Source organism: Labrus bergylta, chromosome 4 (genome assembly GCF_963930695.1).
Source record: "Labrus bergylta chromosome 4, fLabBer1.1, whole genome shotgun sequence".
Taxonomy (NCBI): domain Eukaryota; kingdom Metazoa; phylum Chordata; class Actinopteri; order Labriformes; family Labridae; genus Labrus; species Labrus bergylta.
The window spans coordinates 19,148,342-19,167,897 of NC_089198.1; the positions used below are offsets into that span (position 1 = coordinate 19,148,342).

The 19,556-nt window shown below is 41.0% G+C and overlaps 1 protein-coding gene across 14 annotated transcripts; it reads right to left on the bottom strand.

Moving 5' to 3' along the window:
- Positions 1-568: 568 nt before the first annotated feature.
- Positions 569-19,273, bottom strand: LOC109984055 (transcriptional repressor p66 alpha). Of its 14 annotated transcripts, none has more exons than XM_029277380.2 (11): positions 19,127-19,273; positions 8,896-9,431; positions 7,156-7,288; positions 6,747-6,875; positions 5,672-5,749; positions 5,451-5,573; positions 4,939-5,133; positions 3,297-3,558; positions 2,462-2,880; positions 2,110-2,368; positions 569-1,763 (listed from the first exon to the last, which is right to left on the bottom strand). In XM_029277380.2, exons 2-11 carry the CDS (start codon positions 9,426-9,428, stop codon positions 1,624-1,626), a joined length of 2,271 nt encoding a protein of 756 aa, XP_029133213.2. In that variant the 5' UTR covers positions 9,429-9,431; positions 19,127-19,273; the 3' UTR covers positions 569-1,623. The 14 variants fall into 14 exon arrangements, with proteins under 14 accessions (XP_029133213.2, XP_029133211.2, XP_029133210.2 ...); XM_029277378.2 differs by having other exon boundaries at positions 19,049-19,244; XM_029277377.2 differs by having other exon boundaries at positions 19,063-19,243.
- Positions 19,274-19,556: the final 283 nt, after the last annotated feature.

Sequence of the window (19,556 nt, forward strand, 5' to 3'; positions counted from 1 at the left end):
GTTTTATCGTTTTTTACAAAATGAAACATACAACCTGATAATTCTTATAATATATCTAAATTTGCTTGGGATTGATTTTTTTTTTTCACCATGAATTGTCTTTGCCATTAGAGACATTTGTTTTCTCAAATGTTATTTGGACTAAACTATATGGGACAGCTGCTTCTGAGATGTTCACACACAGCTGTTTAATCTCTGGCTGTGTTACAAAATGTACTGTTAACTTAATCATTCGTGTTCTTCCCCAATGACTTGTGATCCTATCAACCTGCCTTTCCTGTTTCCATCTCACTTGTCAAATTTCACTTTTTCCAGACTAGCCCTTTTGTTGAAATGATTCACCCTGTATTGCATGCTTATGTGACTTATTTCCTCTAGCCTCTTTGGTTTGGACCTTCACACTTTAATGAGTGAAGAATAAATGATACTGATCTGACAAACTCCACATAATATAACAAAAACACAAACTTAGCTAATCCAATGAGAAAGCTAGAGCACTAATAAAGCATATCCACTTAGTTTTACCCCAAGAGTGCATTCTTAACACATAATAAATTAAAACAAGTGGTTAAAATGTATAGTTTTTTTTATTATTTCTTTAGGAGATAGGAAAAAAGTAAACCAAATAAATTTAAACATGTTTGCACATTGCAGGGAAAGAAGAGAAATGACTCGAGGATATGGATGAAGATGGTCTGGTGCCATCTGGTGTGTTTTTTCAGGACTGATTCTGGACTAATTATGTTTACATATTGCAGGGATTATGGTTGAATAAATCCGAGCCAAGATTTCTGGCTTCAGCCTGGCAAATTCTGTTCCTCAGAATTAGCTTTTTCTCAGCGTTGACCTGACACTCTTAACATTGATATAAAATAAGCAAATTACAAATGGCTATTACAGGTGAATTAAGCGAAGACACCATGCTTTCTCAGCTGAGGTGCAAAATGAATAGAGGGGTTCAAGGTTGGCATGCTGTTAAACAAGGGAAAAAAGCTAAATAAACCCTTCATTTGTGAAAACCACGGTATCAGATGATTTTAAACATCAATGAAAAATCAAAAATAACTTACTGTAAATACAACAAAGAGCAAACCTAACATAACTACAGGGATGAGGAACTGAAAACGTTTGTTTTGATTTATAATTGTGTTTTGTTAATTTTGAACTCTTGGGTATTACTATAAGCATTCAAGTGTCAAACGTTGGGTCAGTTTGACCAACATAATGGCAAAAAGAGCGCATAAGACCTGAACAGAGCACTTTTTTTAAAATGTAAAAATTCAAAGCACTCAATGCAGCCTCTTAAAACAAAATTATTTAACCACCCAGTCAAGAGGACTGTCACAGTTCCCAGGGGCAGTCCCTTCAAGTATTAGATTTTTTTTATACCCACTCAAATCAAAATGTTTCAGCACAGTTATGAGAAAACAGTAAAATTCAAAATAAACAACAGGATATAAGAAAACTTAAACAACAGTCATAACAAATGTAAGGAAGGAACATTCCCTCATTTCAGGAGATTGTATTTGTTTAACAGTCCTCCGGGGGTAGCTGTTGGCCAATAAATCTAAGCTGAAGAAACCTGTACAAAACCAATGAATGAATAGCAAGGTACTGTGTACATTATTTCCATGTGTTTGCAGTCTGCGAGATTGACGAGCGGGAGGGGATCATGTCCAGCAGGTACTCCCTCTGACGAGCGTCGATGGTGGCTGACGTCTTGTGACCCGTCAGGCTTGGGTTCACGTAGGCCATAGTGACTCCTGTGGACATAAGACAGAGGAGCCGGATAAAGGTGTGGAAGGAGCTTTGTTCTGCCAGTTTGATGTATTTTCAGTTGAATGAAAAAAGCAGCATGATTCGACAGAGCCCCAGAATATATAGGCACCCATGATCCAACAGAGACCAGACAGACACAGAAAAAAATGACAACATTTCTACTCAAAGGTAAAGTAGTGACCTAATAAAGCACCAAACTGAGGGACGGATCAGGAAGGTGTGATATGGGTTGGCACAAGGATATTCAAGGACTGCTTTTGGACCAGACAGGAATTTGAAAAAGAGCAGGTTTCAGTCGCCAGAGTCGAGCTGGTGTTAATGTAAGTCTACCTGTGTTGCTGTTGCTCTGCTTCTTCCATGCAGTGGATGAAGAACTACCTCCGCTGACATTCCTGCTGCCGCCGATCCCACTGCTGCTCACCTTTGAACTCTGGACAGAGCGGTGGGAAAGATGGGCATGCTTACCTGGCCGGCTGACCAAAGCTGCGGCCGCCACCGCACTCTGCAGCTGGGATGAGGAAGAGAAGGAGTGGGGGACCCCCCTCACCCCTAACGATGAGATACCATGGGACCGCTGGCCCTGGGAGCTCTGAGTGGAGTAAAGACGCATAAAAGAGGCTTTGAGTCAAAACTGTAGTGTCTCTGAATGGGCGTTTCAAGTAATGAAATAAGAGATTCTAACCTGCTTGATGGAGTGATGGTGAAGGATGTTGGTGCCTCGATTGGCCTGGTGGTGGTGTTGGAGGGAGGACGCTCTAGCCTGAGCCTGCCTCAGCTGCTGAGACACCAGCTGCTCTGCTTTCAGTGATGATAAAGACGAGGACGAAGAGCTACTGTGGGAAACCGTTGAGGATGTCTGCTGAATTATACGCTGCTCTATTTCCTGCTCTTGTTGAAGTGCTTTGACAAACGCCGCTTTCAGCCTATTGGTATGTTCAGCTTTCAAAGCCTTTTTCTGATTGGATGACATGCAGTGTTCACAGAGAACTGCGCCGCCTTTTGTCTTGTCCTGCCTCCAGCGGCAGGTGAAGTCAGTGTGGCACTGGGTGCAGATGAAGGGATCTTTGGCACTGGCCTTGGACAGTGCAACGCCTGTCTTTCCTGTGTGGAGAGAGATGGGAAACCCAGAGACACAGAAATTGACAGACAAAGTTACACAGATATTTAAAATCTTTTAAAAATTGGCTGGACCTTGTCTGAAAAAGATCCAACACCTATGAGTACCAACAAGGGCCTTAACTGATAAATGTTTTCTCCATGGCTAAATTGGACTATATTATCATTTTAAATGGTTATTTAACTAAAATATCCATTACTCTGTATGTAAGCCCAAATAGATGTCACCAGCAGTACATACCTCATAATATAAAATGACTATCGTAAATGAAGTCAGCCACTCCTCTCACTTTCAGAAGCTGGACCTAGAGAATGTTACGACTAACCCTTGTAACCCTGTTAACCTGTGCAATGTACAAATGACAAAGCCATCATAAGATGGAAGAAGACGTCCTACACACCTCTGTGGATTGTGTCCAATAGATTCTGTACCACTTCCTCGAGCCCCACCAGGTAGATGAACTCATTGTTGGCCGCAGAGGGCAGGAAGTTAAACTCTGGGGCAGGTGGCTTCGGAGGGGGAATCTCAAGGAGAGTCTTCTCTAATTGTTTCCGCAGAGCAAGTTTAGCTGCAGCTTGTCGGCTTGCTGGAGAGTCATTTACGCTAACCATAGACAGGCCACTGCTTCCTGAGGAGGATCCCTTCAAACTAGATGGTGAGCCCTTAGAAACAAGCAAAGAAAAAAAGAAACGACACAAGTCAGAATAGGAAAAGTTTTGACTTGTTTGAGGAAATCTAAAGTGACCAGGGAGCAGTTGGTGTTGAATTACTGTTAATTGCAAAGTGCTGAATGATAAAAGATAAATTATCAGCCATTGTGAGACTATTCAAATGTTCTTTTTTATAAATCCTCAAATTAAGAAACAGCATCTTATCGGGACTCGATCATTCACGGACCCGTGTCGCCATTACATGATTCATTCATACTTTATTTTACATGACATGAAATTACAGTTAAATTTGGTCCGCCAGTTCTCCGAAAAAAGTTCGTAATGGGTCACAGGGTCATATTTATTAAAAGTTAAGGTCGTGATAAGCGTTTGACCTATACTAGCTAAACTCAGGCGGAGAACAGTTAGCTAAAGCTTATCTTTAGTATGCTAACTTCTACCTGCACGGTGCACCTGTACCTGAAGCTTATCTTTAGTACGCTAACTTCTACCTGCACGGTGCACCTGTACCTGAAGCTTATCTTTAGTACGCTAACTTCTACCTGCACGGTGCACCTGTACCTGTCAATCAACAGTTTAAACCTTAATATTTACAGTCTTCGGTTTAAACACGCCCGGAAACTTTGTGAACTAATTAGTTCGGGTTTTTAATGATGAGCTAGATTTACCCAATATCATTAGGTACTAAATAATAAACTGTAAAAACAATGTTATTTTCACAAAGACAAAGTTACAACTGTCGCGGTTATTAACGTTAACTATTGAAACAAAACGTATACAAACCTTAAACAAGGTATGTGTTGAACCATTTGCTTTCGGTTCCTTATACAAACATAACTGTCTCTGTCACGTTTTCTTCACTAACCAAGTACAACAATATGTGCGCTACATGACCAAAAATGATGCACGAAGTGTATACAGCTACATACAGAGGAGTGAACTCTCCTCCTACGTCTACGCGGTCGCTGTCTTCTCTTCCAAAGCCGATGCAAAAGTAAACAAACTATGAGTCTGCGTGTATAGTGACTCATTTCTACTACAGAGATTAAAACAAATCTAGTCAGTAATCTTTACTCTGTGGCTGTGCTCTAATAACCTCGTGACCTACTGCGTCGGGGTCGGTGACGCACCTACGGGGCTTCTAAAATAACTGTTATCTTACCTTACCTACAGCCTATATTACGGTATACGAAATATTATATTATAGTTTTAAATATTTGATAAAGAGAGAACCAAACAAATTGAACTGGACACAATTATATGAAGGCCAAAATAAAGGTAACTATAGTCATTTTGTGGTTTTTGTTTTCACCCTGGGTGAACAATTTGTATGTGCTTTTGTGGTTTGATTAACATACAGGTCATACTGACCAGGGTGGTAGCACTACTGCCAACTCTTATCAGGCCTGGCTGGACCATTCCTCTATGGCCCTGGCCTGCAGGGGCAGAGGTCTTTGGGCCCACCAGCAGAGGAGGGGGTCCTGAGCCTGAGCCTCCAGAGGCAGCCAACTGCTGCTGCTGTTGCTGACGGAGAGCCTGGATCTGCTGTGGAGATACAGAGATGGGCTAACCAGGACAATGAGAGGGATGACACAGAGGGGCATCACACGTAGGGGCATCACAGACAGGTAGTGTTGGACAAGGGAGGGACATCAAAAGCACCAAGGCCAAGGGCACAGACAAAGAGAGAGAGGTGCAAAGAAACACAATAAGTCTATTTTAAGTGCAATTCTTCCCCTGCTGTTTGTCTCTAACATCTCTGAAAGATATCAGTTCAATGGTACTGCTTACGCTGTTGTTGGACAAATAAATAAAAAACGTATACTAAAAAAATGCTTTATAAAAATATTGGCATACATTAATAACATTTCCGCATGACTCACCTGTGCCCCTCTCACCAGAGGCGGCATTATGATCTGTGAGCCATGTTTGGATGACATCTGCTGTCCTCCTCTCACCAGTGGCGGAGGGATGACTGTCCCAGAACTCCTTGCAGTCATTATCTGCTGACAAAACCCCCCATTAAAGCAGGATAAACTCCTATACAAATGAATTGTTGCACTGATGTCCTGCCTGACAGCGGGTGTGATAATAGAGCATTTACCTGCTGGGAGCCTTTATTGCTTGTAACTGTTCCACGAATTAGAGGAGGGGGAGCAGAGGAATCAGACAGAGTGGAGGGCTAAAGAAGACGGAGAAAGACGATTAAGATAACACCTGTTTACACATGATGTTAACATACCTTGTACATAGATCCAATCACAAGTGGACAGCTCCAAGTAAATCTGTTCGCACCTTGCTATGAAATTAGTCTCCACTAACCACATGAGATCAATCTCACTTTCCAACTATAACAGGTACATTATTTTCATCATAAAATACATTAACCAAAATCTGTTGTATGGGCTTATAGCAGAGAGAGCAACACAGTAAATACAAAAGCTAAAAAAAAAAAAAGGGACAGGATGGTTACAGACAGAAGTGTCATAAAGATACCAAAACTTTATTTGACTATGAAGTGAAATCGGTGTTACAGTTCTGCGGTTTATCTGTTAAGTGTATGAAATGCACTGCAGACTGGGGTCCCTGATAACAGTGAACATTTACAAGTCTTTTAAGACACTGTTCTCCACAAAACCTGTGCATCCTCTCAGCACTGTATCATTGTAAACTGTGAAGAACTGCACACGGGTTGCAACCCCTATATCCATAGGCGCTGTCTTTGCTCTTAAGTGTATGGGATCGCTCCAAATTTGCACACCAAAAATATGGTCCTCTACGTAATCAATACAGGAAGTGATTAGTCCTTTAATTTGGAGCATGCCCAACTCTAACAGATGACACACAAACAGACAGGCTGTTTGCCTTGCAACCAAATAGTTGCCCTGGTTACCAACAGTAGTCAGACCTTCAATTTGGCCCTGAACACTTTGGCAAACACACATTAGATTTTGGGTCAAACACCAAGGTCACCTCTTAATGTGATCTGAATTATTTCATCTAAGTGTGCTTGCAATACATTTTGGGTGCACTGATAAAAGTACTCCCAAGCTGTCCTCTTGTGATTGGCTCACCCAGAACACAAGTTAATACGAGGTCATAACAAAAAGAATACTTGTTGTGTGCCTGTTTTGTGACTATTGGTTGGCTTTGGTTGATTTCCATTAATGACTATTTACCTTTTGGAGCGTGTCTCTCTGTATCTGGCTCTGGCGGAGTTTCTTCAGCAACACCAGCTTAGCCTCCTCCAGTCTCAGCTCCTCCTTCAGCTGCTTAATGATGCGCTCCCTCTCTTCCGGGCTGTTCTTCTGTACGTACAGATCATAACAACACAAATTATAAAAGACACAACTATTCCTATTAACTAAATTGTTCAATAATGGAGCCTTAACTGGCCAATATGGAATCTACCACAGTGGGATGTTTAACCCTTATCTGCTCACCCATTTTAGTTTTTGAGGCTATCATGTCGCAACTGAACCACCTTGCAATGTCCGCATTTAAAAGTTAAAAAAAGGTCATGTTCTCTGGATCCCTGGCAGGAAAAAAAGTAGCATGACTTTAAAGCTAATTGTAGGTGCGTCTCACCATTAGCAGGGCTGTGTCGAGCTCCTTAAAATGGCTCAAGCCGTTCATTGGAGGACTTGGAGAGTCGTTATCTGACAAGATAATGACATCATCATCTTCTGGGGATGGAGGGCGCTTCTCCCTTTTTACACTGCTGGACACAGGCCAGACAAGGAATCAAAAAACAGCTTTACATCAGATGTGCCAAAATGAAAAATCAAATCAAATGTTAGTATATAAAAGAATATGCTGTATATACGTTCTCTTCAGCTACAATGACTTTTTACCAACTTTAACATCCAGGTTTACCCTTTCATTGTCACAAATTGTATGTTTCAGTTTGATTAAGGTCTTAATTAAACTTAAGAATATCAAAAAATGGACATCTTCAGGCTCTAAATGCCACCTTGCATGTTTAAAAACATATTCTCCCAAAAACACAGACAGATTGGTAACCATGAAAACATTAGTGTTACAGCTGTTTGAGGTAGATAGAGTACTAACCTCCAATCGCTCAAATATTAGTACCCATTAGTATCATCTGCAAACTGAACTACAATTTCTGATAGTCGGTTAATCAGTTCCTATAAAATCCCTGCAAGTCAAGACAGATTCACTCCACACAGCTTCTCTTTAGGTTGATGCAATTCCAACAGCAGACAGTCCTAAATGCTAAGCAGGAGCAAGGTGGGACTTCAAGCTCTGATAAAGGAGTTACCATAGAATCACTGTTCAAGAATGCATGTTTCCCATTGAGATAGGCAAAATATAAGTTTGAGACTTATTCTTGGACGACCTGTATTAGCTACATACTCTATTCAAGCACGATGAGGACATTAAAGCATCATGGCAATCTTGTAATCTATTTGGCTCACCCCTCTCTTCTTTCTACATGATTATGCACACGTATAGCTTCTCCTGCAAAGCAACTAGTTCAACTGCCAGCTACGTGTGAGAGTGGTTGACCTAAATTCTTTGACTAGGGGCTTCAAAAAAAAAAACTGAGGAACAAGTGTAATGTTCCTCGAAAAGGGATCCCTCCCTGTTACTACACAGATCATGTATTTCTATGAATCACAGAATGAGTAGTTATAGTCAACATTTAACAACATGAGGTCGACCTCTCCTGGTCATTCTTCTGATATCTGTGTGTGTACGTGTGTGTACGTGTGTGTGTGTGTTACTCTCTCTTCAGGGCTTAGCGCCATCATCACTTCCTGTGGATTAATCTCTACTTTTCCAAAGAAGTCACATGACCTCCAAGTCATCATCACGTGACACACTTACTCTCCCCCCCCCCCCCCCCTCCCTTTCCCTCCCCTCACTGTTCCTTCCACTGTGGAAACCATGGCAACAACCGGCTGGAACCGGTTTGTGACACACGGCTTCATTTTGTGTGAGAGGAGTTTTTAGGGTTCAGGTGGTGAGTGGGGGGAAAATGGAGGTAGACTGGAAGATAAAAGTTCAACTCTGGGGACTAAAGAAAAAAAAAACTCCCACCCTGTTCCTCTAAACACAAAGCTACACGAACATCACAATCATAAAACTAACTAATTCAGTCAGATTTAAATGTCATGCGTGCTCTTTTACACTCTCTAAAGTCTCTCTAAACAAAAACTCATCGAGAAGCCTTCATTGATTCACATAAACAAGATAACTTCTGTGCACATAAAGTTTCTCGACTTTCAATCCATTTCTTTCTCACAGGCACTTGATACAATTGTCTTGGCAGAGAAAAGTTTACTCTTAAGGGCTTCTCACCCTCTGGAAGTGCTCATGTCCACAGGCTGCTCTCCTGTCTGAACTTCCACTTTGATGGTGGCCTTCACCTCTCCTGCAGCCAGCATGCCACTGGCCACCTTCGACTCCAACAATCGAACTCTGCTCCTCGTATCGCCAGCTGACTCTGTCCTGGCTTTGCCAGCTCTGTCACTGCTATCAGTCCGTGAGTCTGAGCTGGGTTCATCTGTGTGCTGTCTCTGGGTCCGCTTCTGATCATCCTTCACCGGCTGAGAGGCCGGAGGTAACACTAAAGGTAACGGAGACTTGCTCTGCTCCTTCGGCAGCTCCTTCTCCGGCTCTGCTGAGCCATCTCTAGGAAGGCTTTTATCATCCTGTGCAGGTACAGGTTCAGATGTAGGTTTACTTTGTGCTTGTATTGTACATTCAGATGAGTCCAATTTAGGCTTTTTGCTTTCATTGTCATCATTGGTTGCTTCCATAGACTGGGGAGCAGCCTCCCTCTCCAGCGCCCTCTTCTGGCTGCGTGTCTGGCGAACAGCCTCCTCAGACATCCCCTGCAGATAAAGGGAGAAAAGGATGTCATATCTTTACTGTAATAAATGAAGGCCTGATTAAAGTTACAGGTCAAATCCCACAAGATACAGAAATGCATTCATTTAAGCTTGTTATGCATAATCAAATTACATTTAATCAAAACATCCAAACATTTAAAACAAAGCTGGCACCACTTTAACAGTTACATTTCTCTACAGAGATTTCTAAGCATGCAGGCTTATGCTGAGTGTTTAGTCAAAACTGTAACTTTTTTGTAAGGTAAACTAGTTAAAATGGTTGAAAATGGAATAGATGAAATCAACTTAAATGTCCGTCAGTGTATTAAAACATATATTATTGGCATGTGGTAAAGGGGATTGTAGAGTGACTTCAACTTAAAATACTGATGATACTTGAAGTCTATGTTTAGCTGTTTGTAAACAAACACTAGAATTTGTGTACACAGAACCAGATTGTGTGATGGATGTAAACTGAGATGTAAATCTCTTTCACCGTTGTAAACCTGTACCTTTGTTTTCAAGTAAGAACATCGCTTTATTTGACATCTTTGTAATATAGCAATAAGTAAGGTCTTTTACCTGCTTTTTGTAACATAACAATGAGTAAGGTCTTTTTACCTGCTCTTTTGTAATGTTAACAGACAAAGAGTAAGGTATTTTACCTGCTTTTTGTAAAGTGTCTCTTTTGTAAAGATAACACTTTGACATATAACAGAGTTGACGCTATACAAATAAAATTGAAAATTGAAATTTTAGCCACTGACTCTAAAAGTAATATCTATAAGCAGCCAAATCCAGAGGTACTGTACATCCTCAACATAATGAATATGTAGGGACACTTTGGAGACCGTGTTCATTTGAATGACTCAATGCTCCTGCCACACAATGCTAATGGGAAGGGGATGATGCCCATAAGGGAAGTCAAACTTCTTGTTTTGCGCAACAGTGAGCAACTTTCTTTGGAATAAATGGAGTCCCGCCTGCAAAGCTCTATCCATTTCTTGTTTTACATCCATGATATAAAAAATCCTAGCTCTAAAATACTTCTAAATATTTTGAAAATGTTTCAAGAGGGAGGGAAAGGTTCTTAGAGGGTTAGTTTGTCAGGGGAATGCTTATCAGATTTAGGCACATTGCATTTGAAAGTAATGCTGACTGAATACAAAACTTTTGTTTAGTTACGAGAAAAGTCTACTGGGACCCTTTAAATGTCCGTTTATTTGGAAGATGAGGGGTTCATAAGACGATACTTTAACACTACTTTGAAGAAAAATGTTATGACAAGAAATATGACTGAAAAAAAATTATTTTATTCGATTGAAAGTTATAAAAATGCAGATAAAATGTAGGTCCATTAGAAATGTTTGAAGCATTAATCATCTTTTAACGAATTTCCTGTTTTTTGGATCGAAAAAAAAGGTATTTTTAATAAAATGTTCTACTCCTCTGCTAGCCATGACTCAGATTGTGTTTAAACAGCACTAAAATAAAAATGCATCTCCATGCATTTTTTGTGTAACGATCCCGGATTTTATTCACTATATATTCTATATACTCTCACCCCATATACGTATTATTCCAATAATACGAATATAAGCAGTAAGATCAACCTGAACTCACTTTTATTTAGACAGTGCTGATCACAGACAACATTTCAAAGTGGCGGGGACGTCTTCTATGGTCATTTCAGTTCAACACCAGACTGTCTTAATGGCGGCTGCTCTGTGTCTATGTACCGATATCACAAGATGTTTTCACCTCAACGCAAAATATCATCACGTTTTAATCATCACCAGAACCCATGGTGCAGGATCTCGTCACACCCCTATTGTGACAGCACCTGTGTCCGATCAGACTAAAAGCTGTTCATTTGCAATTTCTAAGAAACCTCTGGCAATGTGTAAACAACTCATGATCATCAGCGTCTCCAATCTATTTGATTGTTGTGAAGGTTTGTTTATCCTATAAATATTACAAAGCAAATGCCCCATAAAAGCTGAAGTAACCCAGTATTCTCAAAGAATGGTGGGTTGTGAACGATAGACAGAAAATGACCTTGAATAAGCTGCAAGGGAGACAGTGTGACTAAAATGGCCCCCAGACAAAACATGTTGGAGGTCACAGGAGGACAATGATGACTCAAGTATCATTCCAAAACATCTAATTATCCACATTTCACTCAAAACCACAAACCAAAATGAGGGAAACTGAAATGGAGAACTCAGTAAGTTCTCGATGCCACTTGAGAGTAGAAACAAGGTATTTTGGTCTCATGGTCTCAACAACAAAAAAGCCTGCAGTAAGACATCAAACACGGAAGAACATGTAAAATAAATGACAGTTGACGTGGACTTGTAGGAAATCCAAAATTAACTGGAGCCTGATTCATGACGACCCATGAATCCAAGTATTAATTGATATGTGTTGGTGAAATACGTTTTAATTATTTTATAAAGACTCCAGCTTGTGTACAATAGTCATTTTGTTTAGTTAGGCACAGAAGAGCCCCAGATCCATTACAGACTGATATCTGCCGTAGCATACAAGAAATGCCATACCTTCAGATGCCATGCCAGCTGTAGGAGTTAAGAGTGAGAGATACAGCAGCTCGTCCTGTCACAGATTTGCACCAGTACGCAGTCCACAGACACACGCATTACCACTACAGTGGCTGCTCTCAATCCCACAGTGTCAGGTCAGAAACAGATGAGGAGACAGTGGGATGGTAGACCACATGGGTCAATACATCTTTACCTTTATGGGTTTGATAATGGCCAGTTAGACTGTTGTGTGCCCGCTTCTAATGCACTTTCCATATGAGAGGATAAAGATGCATTTATGTATTAAAGACCTCATTCCTTTATTATCCTGTGCAACAACATAAGACGTGCACTATTATAGGTTAGTCAACCATACTATTGATGAATCAGTAACATCTGGTAACCACAACCACTCTCTAATCATATAGCATATAGCATATATTTTAGACATAATTCAGACATTGTTCTGGTTCACTGATGCTTCATTCAAAAATGTTTTTTTTTTAATAATACGGTGCTATTACTGTAAATCACATCACAACACAAATTTGATCCAAATGATAAATGAGTGAGAGTTAGTTAACTGTGACTTTTTTTTATCTGTTTTGCTTTTACTATCTTTGCGATGCCTGTGTGTGTGTGTGTGTGTGTGTGTGTGTGTGTGTGTGTGTGTGTGTGTGTGTAATCTGACACCATGAGACAGAACTCAAAACAATTTGAATTGAATGTTGTGTGTTTGTAGCCTGCAGTTGGCAGATTCACCTGTTCAGCGGAAGCAGCTCAGATATGCAGTTGATCAATCAAATACGTTGCCAACACTTTCTATCGATTTGTTCTTTCAGCCCTAGTTTATCACGTTATCCGTTTGTGCAACTTTGACGGTAGGAAACCTCCCGAAAGTGGCCTCATACGACAGTACTCATCAGCGGTTTAAAAAAAAAAAAAAGCTCACCCCTGTACAGTGTGTACCAGTGATGACAATAACCAATCAGACCTATTTCGTTTTTTTTGTACCAGGCTGTAAACATGTTTATTTATGCTGTAAAAACTGGCTTTTTCTTTGCATATTGTGTGTACAGTATGTGACTTCTGGTGTTCCTGGAGCCGGCCCCAAGCGGACACTCGACGGTGTGCAGGATTGTGCACTTCCGCATTGGCTTCATTTTTCAAGACTGGAGGTCACCGCATGGGAGGAACTCTGTTTGGAGGAGCCCCCTGGGACACCCCCCTTTTTGCCTTAGGCCCTAACAGACTCCAAAATTGCCAATGTCCTCAACTGCTAGAAAGACAAAGTAGTTCATCATTCATTTTACGGATCAATACACATCTGTGATACTGACAACCAGCTTAAGAATGTGATGAAAGGGATTGTCGTGTCTTATGTATAAAAATATCAAAACCAGCCTATTATTGTGCAGCCATGAAAACATCACATGCACTAAACGCAACCACTTGCTAGCCCATGACAAATTCTTCAGGAAAGAGCCTGGCCTCCAAAGTCACACAATCTCAAACATAAAATGCAAGTCTGATTCAAAGACATAGAATCATCATCGTACAAGACTGTACGATGACAAAGTAGAAACACAGTGCTGTCATGTCCTAAATACACAAGCATGTCCTATGTTTCAGAATCAAGACCAGTCCTGCCAAGGCTGTGGAGACCCCCAGTCTTCCCAGCAAAGCACTACAGGAAGGTATGATTTTTGTGTGGGCCTACAATTAACCCCTACACCCTACTACTTCTCTGAGGCACACTGTGCACACTCGAGCCCCTTCCTGTTCTCAGAATGTTGATGGCGGCCAAGCATAGGACACACAGTGTATCCATGATGGAACTATAAAACATACATACAGCATCACAATGCAGCATGCAGGGCAGCCATCTGATAACACTGAGCTGACTTAAGTTTTTTTATATACTCTGACATCACTGAGACACACATGACATGACCCTTCCCAGGATTCAGTGGGACACACAAAGCACTTTTCCTGAGAACCGGTATAAACCGGTTTGCTCGTGTGTGTATGACTCTGTCACTGTGTGTGCGTGTGTGTGTGTGTGTATGACTGAGAGAGAAGCTGAAGCTAGTTTTTAACTCTTCAGGTGCCGGAGCAGACGTTACACTGACGGCCATTATACAGCGTGTGTGTGTGTGTGTATTTGTGTGTCTGTGTGTGTGTGTATATGTGCATGCATGAGTGTGTATGTGTTTAAGATGGGGTGGGGGTGGAGGGGGCTAATTATAAATTGTGATGCATAAAGCTGTGAAATGATGCTGAAGAGTTAGACACAGGAACACCAACCCCCCAAACTTACACTGACCCTGTCTATGAAGCAAGGGTCTGAATGGCTGACAGGTTTCACATTACATCTCCATGGCACTTTACACACATCTCTGCCAAGCCCACACACACACACACACACACACACACACACACACACACACACACGTCAAACGCGCACACACACGGTGGATCATCAAACCCCCACCCATCCAAGACCTCCACATCACACATGCAACCAGTGCAAAGCTTCTGATGGCATCAAAAAAAAGAAAGAAAACTTAACTTTACACACCTGATGATAAACAAATAATTTCTATGTAAACAAAGCTCACAACCAAGTTAGCAGACTATTCAACGGCCCAGATATAAAGAGAGAGTTTTACTTTTAACAACTTTCATTCAGCATGTGTGGTGTGAATGCTTCATGGCACAATTATCTCATTGAACAATAAAATCCTGATAAACATTCAAATGGAAATCCTGAAACAGCAGTTAACCACATTGTGTAGTTTGTATTGTACAGTGTGCAGTGGTCATAGTTCGATGGGCCACTGTTGTATTTGGATGTCTTCTTTTTTAATGCATCCTTTTATCTGAACAATACTTTACCATGAACTCTGTCAAAATCACTTTCAAAAATTCAAACTCACAATTTGCAAAAAAAAAAATCTGTTTTGAAAGAGGAACATGGTTTGTTGTCTTTGCAAGAAAAACAACGTTTTTAATTCATCTTAAGTCGTTCCCAGCATGCTAACGGTATTTCCGTTGTAGAAGTAGATGACATTTCTGTACTGTATACAGTAATAACATGTTTTCTTTACTTTCAGTTCTGCTTTAAAGTTGATTGAAGTTGTCACATCACACTAAGTAATGGCCACTCTGCAGCTCTTTAGTGTGCGTCTCACATATACATATATTTTTTGTTTTTAACTTAATGACTTAACCACTGAGCCCCAGGCTAAAGTGTGCAAGAAAACAAATTAAGCTGAGATATGATACATTAGGGGAAACTAAAAGAAAACATTAACATACCCCAAATTTACTGATGAGTCTAAACTGAAAGTAATCTTCTAAATGTGTCTGAATGTTTCATATTTTTGCTTTAGAGACTACATCATATAATTGTTTTAGTTTGTAGGCCTGAATATCAAATCAAATGTAACACAACACAGGAAAAAAGGTTTAAAGAGTGAAAAACTCTATGAACCAGAACCAATACATGCAAACAAAATCTTATAGTTGCTTAATAACATCATGTCATAATGGTAATAACCTTGAAGGCATTTTTACCAACAGTTTAATCACTCCAACTCTTGACATCTGCAGTGTAATTAAATCACATTTACTACATTACCACTTAGTCCTTCTTGACTGTTGGTGAGAGGGGCTTTCACCAGTAAAGAATACACATACTTGTTGATCTAGTATCATGTTGCTCTCACTATCAGAGTGCCAATCACTTGAATCTACAGTTTCTTACTTCCTAGAGGCGGATATTTACCTAGTCACTCACGGATCATGTCAACTGACAATCAATCAATCCCCCTTCCTTCAGACTGGCAGACTAACTCTCAACTATCAGCGATGTCTGGCTGCATGTACAGTGTGTTCAGCATTTTATTTACCTACTGATGGACCTTCAACCTGAGGAAACATATTTCTAAACTGCACAGGGTTTTAGTACACTGTGCAGCCATGGAACTTATCGATCATCTGGATGCAGCTGTGTCAAAATAACATGCACCAACTCGAGACATAAACCTTCATAGTCTGATCACAATAGAAGAATTGAGCAGTTTCATTCTAGAGGAGGTCATAACCAAAGTCACCATCTGTGGGTCACTAGATTGCTTGTTTATAGGGATGCAAAGATTAATCGTGAGGCAATTAAAAATCGATACAAAGGAGTCAAGGTTCACATTGGTACTCAACATTGGAGTCACAACAATATCATGAGCGTCGGCAGCTGTAGAGCAGAAGTGGTTGGCAGCTGCAGAGCAAGATTTTGAAATTGAGGACGCACCACCGGGTTTTTTTTTTTTTGGTTTTTTTTTTAAATCGGAGGTGTGGAAGCATTTTGGCTTCCCCAAGACAGAAAATGAAAGTGAGAAGATAACAGACGAGACAAAAACTGGGTGCAAATATTGCAAGCGGACAAGGAACTACACAAATAGCACGACCAACATGATGCAGCATTTAATCGACACCAAGGACAAACCCCACTGACAAGCGGGTTTGTCAACTCATACTACTGTCTTCAGTCTCGTTTTGTGAGAATCGTATTGTTAACCCAGTATCGTGAATTGTATCGTGGGTTGAGTGAATTGTTACATCCCTACTTGTTTATCCATCAACTTGCAACACAGACTTCGCATAGGCAGGAAATGGCAATTACACAGCAAAGAGCGGCCTATATATGAGATGAAGTCAATGAGGCCTAACCAAACAGCTGCCCTGTGACCCCTGCAATCATGTGCAGCAGCTTAAATGTGGCAAGCAGACGACCCTTTTCCAGAACAATTGCTGATTCCACACCTACTCTGGATCAGTCTTGTGAGGGATCACTGCAACAGTGCTCTCTGCAAAACAACAAGGCAGAAACTTCTGAGCATGTTCTGACACACTGCTGTAATTTGAATACTAATACAGTCCCAATGGGGTGTAGGACTTCCATTGCATCCTACTTTGGATGTACAACTTGTTTCAAAGCATTCTCCTATTTTCTGACCAGTGTCACTAAAGGGAACATGTATTATGTTCACAGTGGGTTAATAACAATGCAACAGATTGTTAACATTCAAATGACACTTTACAAGGCCTTTGTTTGCATGAACAACTAGAGGTTCATTCCAGAGCTCTGCAAAGAGACAATAAAGTCTCCCTACTAAAAAGAGAAACTCACACTTCATCTTAAGTGGTGATGTAGTGAGCGTCCCAATTAACATTACTTAAAAAAAAAGTAGCTAAAAGCTTCCAGAAAGAGTTGACAAAAATTTCATAAGCAATAATCTGATAACCATTTGTTGTAGTAAAAATGTAAGCAACCATTAATTGCTTTTACATAAATTTGGGGATTTTGGCATGCTGTATAGACATCACATTGGATAAACCATGGTAAACTGAGCTAGATGACAATTTTCGATACATTTTGTGAACCAAACAACTAAGAGATTAAATAAAAACAACATATTACGCAATATTGGATAAAACAATAATCCATGGTTGCGGTGCTGACAATAAAACTGAAATTGTAAATTCTGCATCATTGGCGGCAATATATTAACTCATTCTATTAACAATTTAAAACCTTCGATTTTTTTGTTTGTTTTTATTTTCCTATAAATCCAAAGTTGTAAACTAGACAAGAAGTGTGAAAGGCAATTCAAAGACTCCAATGACATCACATACTGTATTCAATATACTAGTATTATTATGGTAAAAATGTAAGTCCAAACCACTATTTCATTGATAGTCCTATACTGTAGCCTTTCATAAAGGTTTTGAGATAAGCCCATACCTTCACAGCACCGTGTTACAAGCTGCATATGATCCCGTCCAAACACAACAAGAATCAAACGCTCCTTTCATCAAATCAACAAATATAATTAATGCGTCTGAAAGAAAAAAAACAGAACTGTACTGAAAGTGAAAAAAATAAAAATAATAATGGTTAAATGAAAGACATCCTGAGCCCTATCTTTGTCCCGAACTCCTGTGGCTGGAAATGTGTGAGCGCGTGCCTGTCTGGGAGAGAGGGAGCGCGTGTCAGTGTGTGCGGTGTGTCAGTGTGTGTTTGTGTGTGTGTGTGTTCAGCTTTAAGAGGAGGAAGACTACGGTTGTCACAGAGAGAAGTAGGAAGATTAGCTACCAGATAGCAGAACCGACACTGGTGCCAAGGGGCTTAAAGCGGGCAGCAGCGCACACCATTAATGTTACACCACCAAGTACCCCATCCAAACCACGCTCAGCCCTTTAAAAACTAAACCCAGCCCACACTGCATGTGCAACTAGCCGGCTTTTTTCCTCATTATTGAACCCGCCTCAGAGGAGGTGAGCTGCGTGAGCATGTTATTAGTTAGCTGGCTAACATTAGCTACATCGCACAAACAACACCCACGAAGCCACTTCTTCACCTCGCTGTGAAAGCCCTTCATGTCGGGAGAAGGAAAAAGTCAAAGTGGTAAAAGTTCTGGTGCCGGACAGCTCGTGAACATGACCCACACCAACCAGAACCGAGCCCGAACCGCTGACCTGCCTGCACTCCTATGCGGGACAATCACCAGTTTAAAAAAAAAAAAAAAAAAAAAAAAAATGGGTTAAAAAAACTTTAATCCTGTTGGCATAAAAGTGAGACTGCATGAGTCTCACATGGACTGTTTACCTTTCTGTCCCCTCCCGAGGAGAGAAACCGAGTCGGAACTCAAAAATGTCATCGACCGGCCCACGGACTGAGCCTGCCACCGGAGAGCCGCTGGCGATGTTACGTTATAATCCTAACCTCATTGAACGACTTCAGCTGCACAACATCATGTCCAGGGATCATAGTTAACAAACTGGGCACAAGCCACAAACGTAAAATAATACATTTTTTGGCTGGGCAAGTGTCTCCCCTCCCCTCCTTCTCTCCTCCCCGGCACTCAACCTTTGGCTCTGCGGAGAAGTGTTACTTTTCAACAGCCCATCAGCTTCTTTATCGTCACAGATAGGTGGAGGAAGACCTGGCTTCTCTCGACGACTCCGAATAAAAGGCTCCCCTCGATCCACTCACTAAAAAAACTTCGGCTTCACCTTATTCAACTTACTCGGTCGCTTTGTCGCCTCTTCTTCGCCGATGGTCGACCAGGGAATGTTAAATCTGCAGTTTACCTCGATAAATCGTTGCTTTTTAGAAATCCAGGGATATCCTCTTTTTTTTCGGCCCTCCCCACTGCCGCGTCTGTTGCCAAATAATGCGCCTCAACACACATGGAGCCGCTGCGTCCTCTTAGTGGGCATGCGCACCTCGGCATACCAGGGCGACCGGATCACATCATGTAAGCCACTGACCACCAAGGGCCAAGCCAGGATGACCATGCCAGGGTCCATGGGCTCCTCAGACGTACCCATGAGTGTGTCTATGTACCAGAATGCCCAGACATCCCCTCCAACACACACTCACTCTTTCACACACACTCAGAAACACATATTGCAATAATGACATGTGATGATTTAAGGCATTCCCCTTAAACACACTCCAGCATCATGATTTCATCCTTACTACACTGTTTTTCTTTTTTTTTAATTCACAGAGAAAAAA

What these genes read in the sequence shown, in the direction of transcription:
- LOC109984055 (XM_029277374.2), bottom strand. Translation starts at nt 18,414, where the DNA reads ATGAAGGGCTTTCACAGCGAG. An exon ending in CTCTGGTGAGAGGGGCACAG is followed by an intron (nt 5,134 to 5,450) that starts GTGAGTCATGCG and finishes TGTCCTGGTTAG; the next exon opens with CCCATCTCTGTATCTCCACA. An exon ending in GCAGTAGTGCTACCACCCTG is followed by an intron (nt 3,559 to 4,938) that starts GTCAGTATGACC and finishes CTTGTTTCTAAG; the next exon opens with GGCTCACCATCTAGTTTGAA.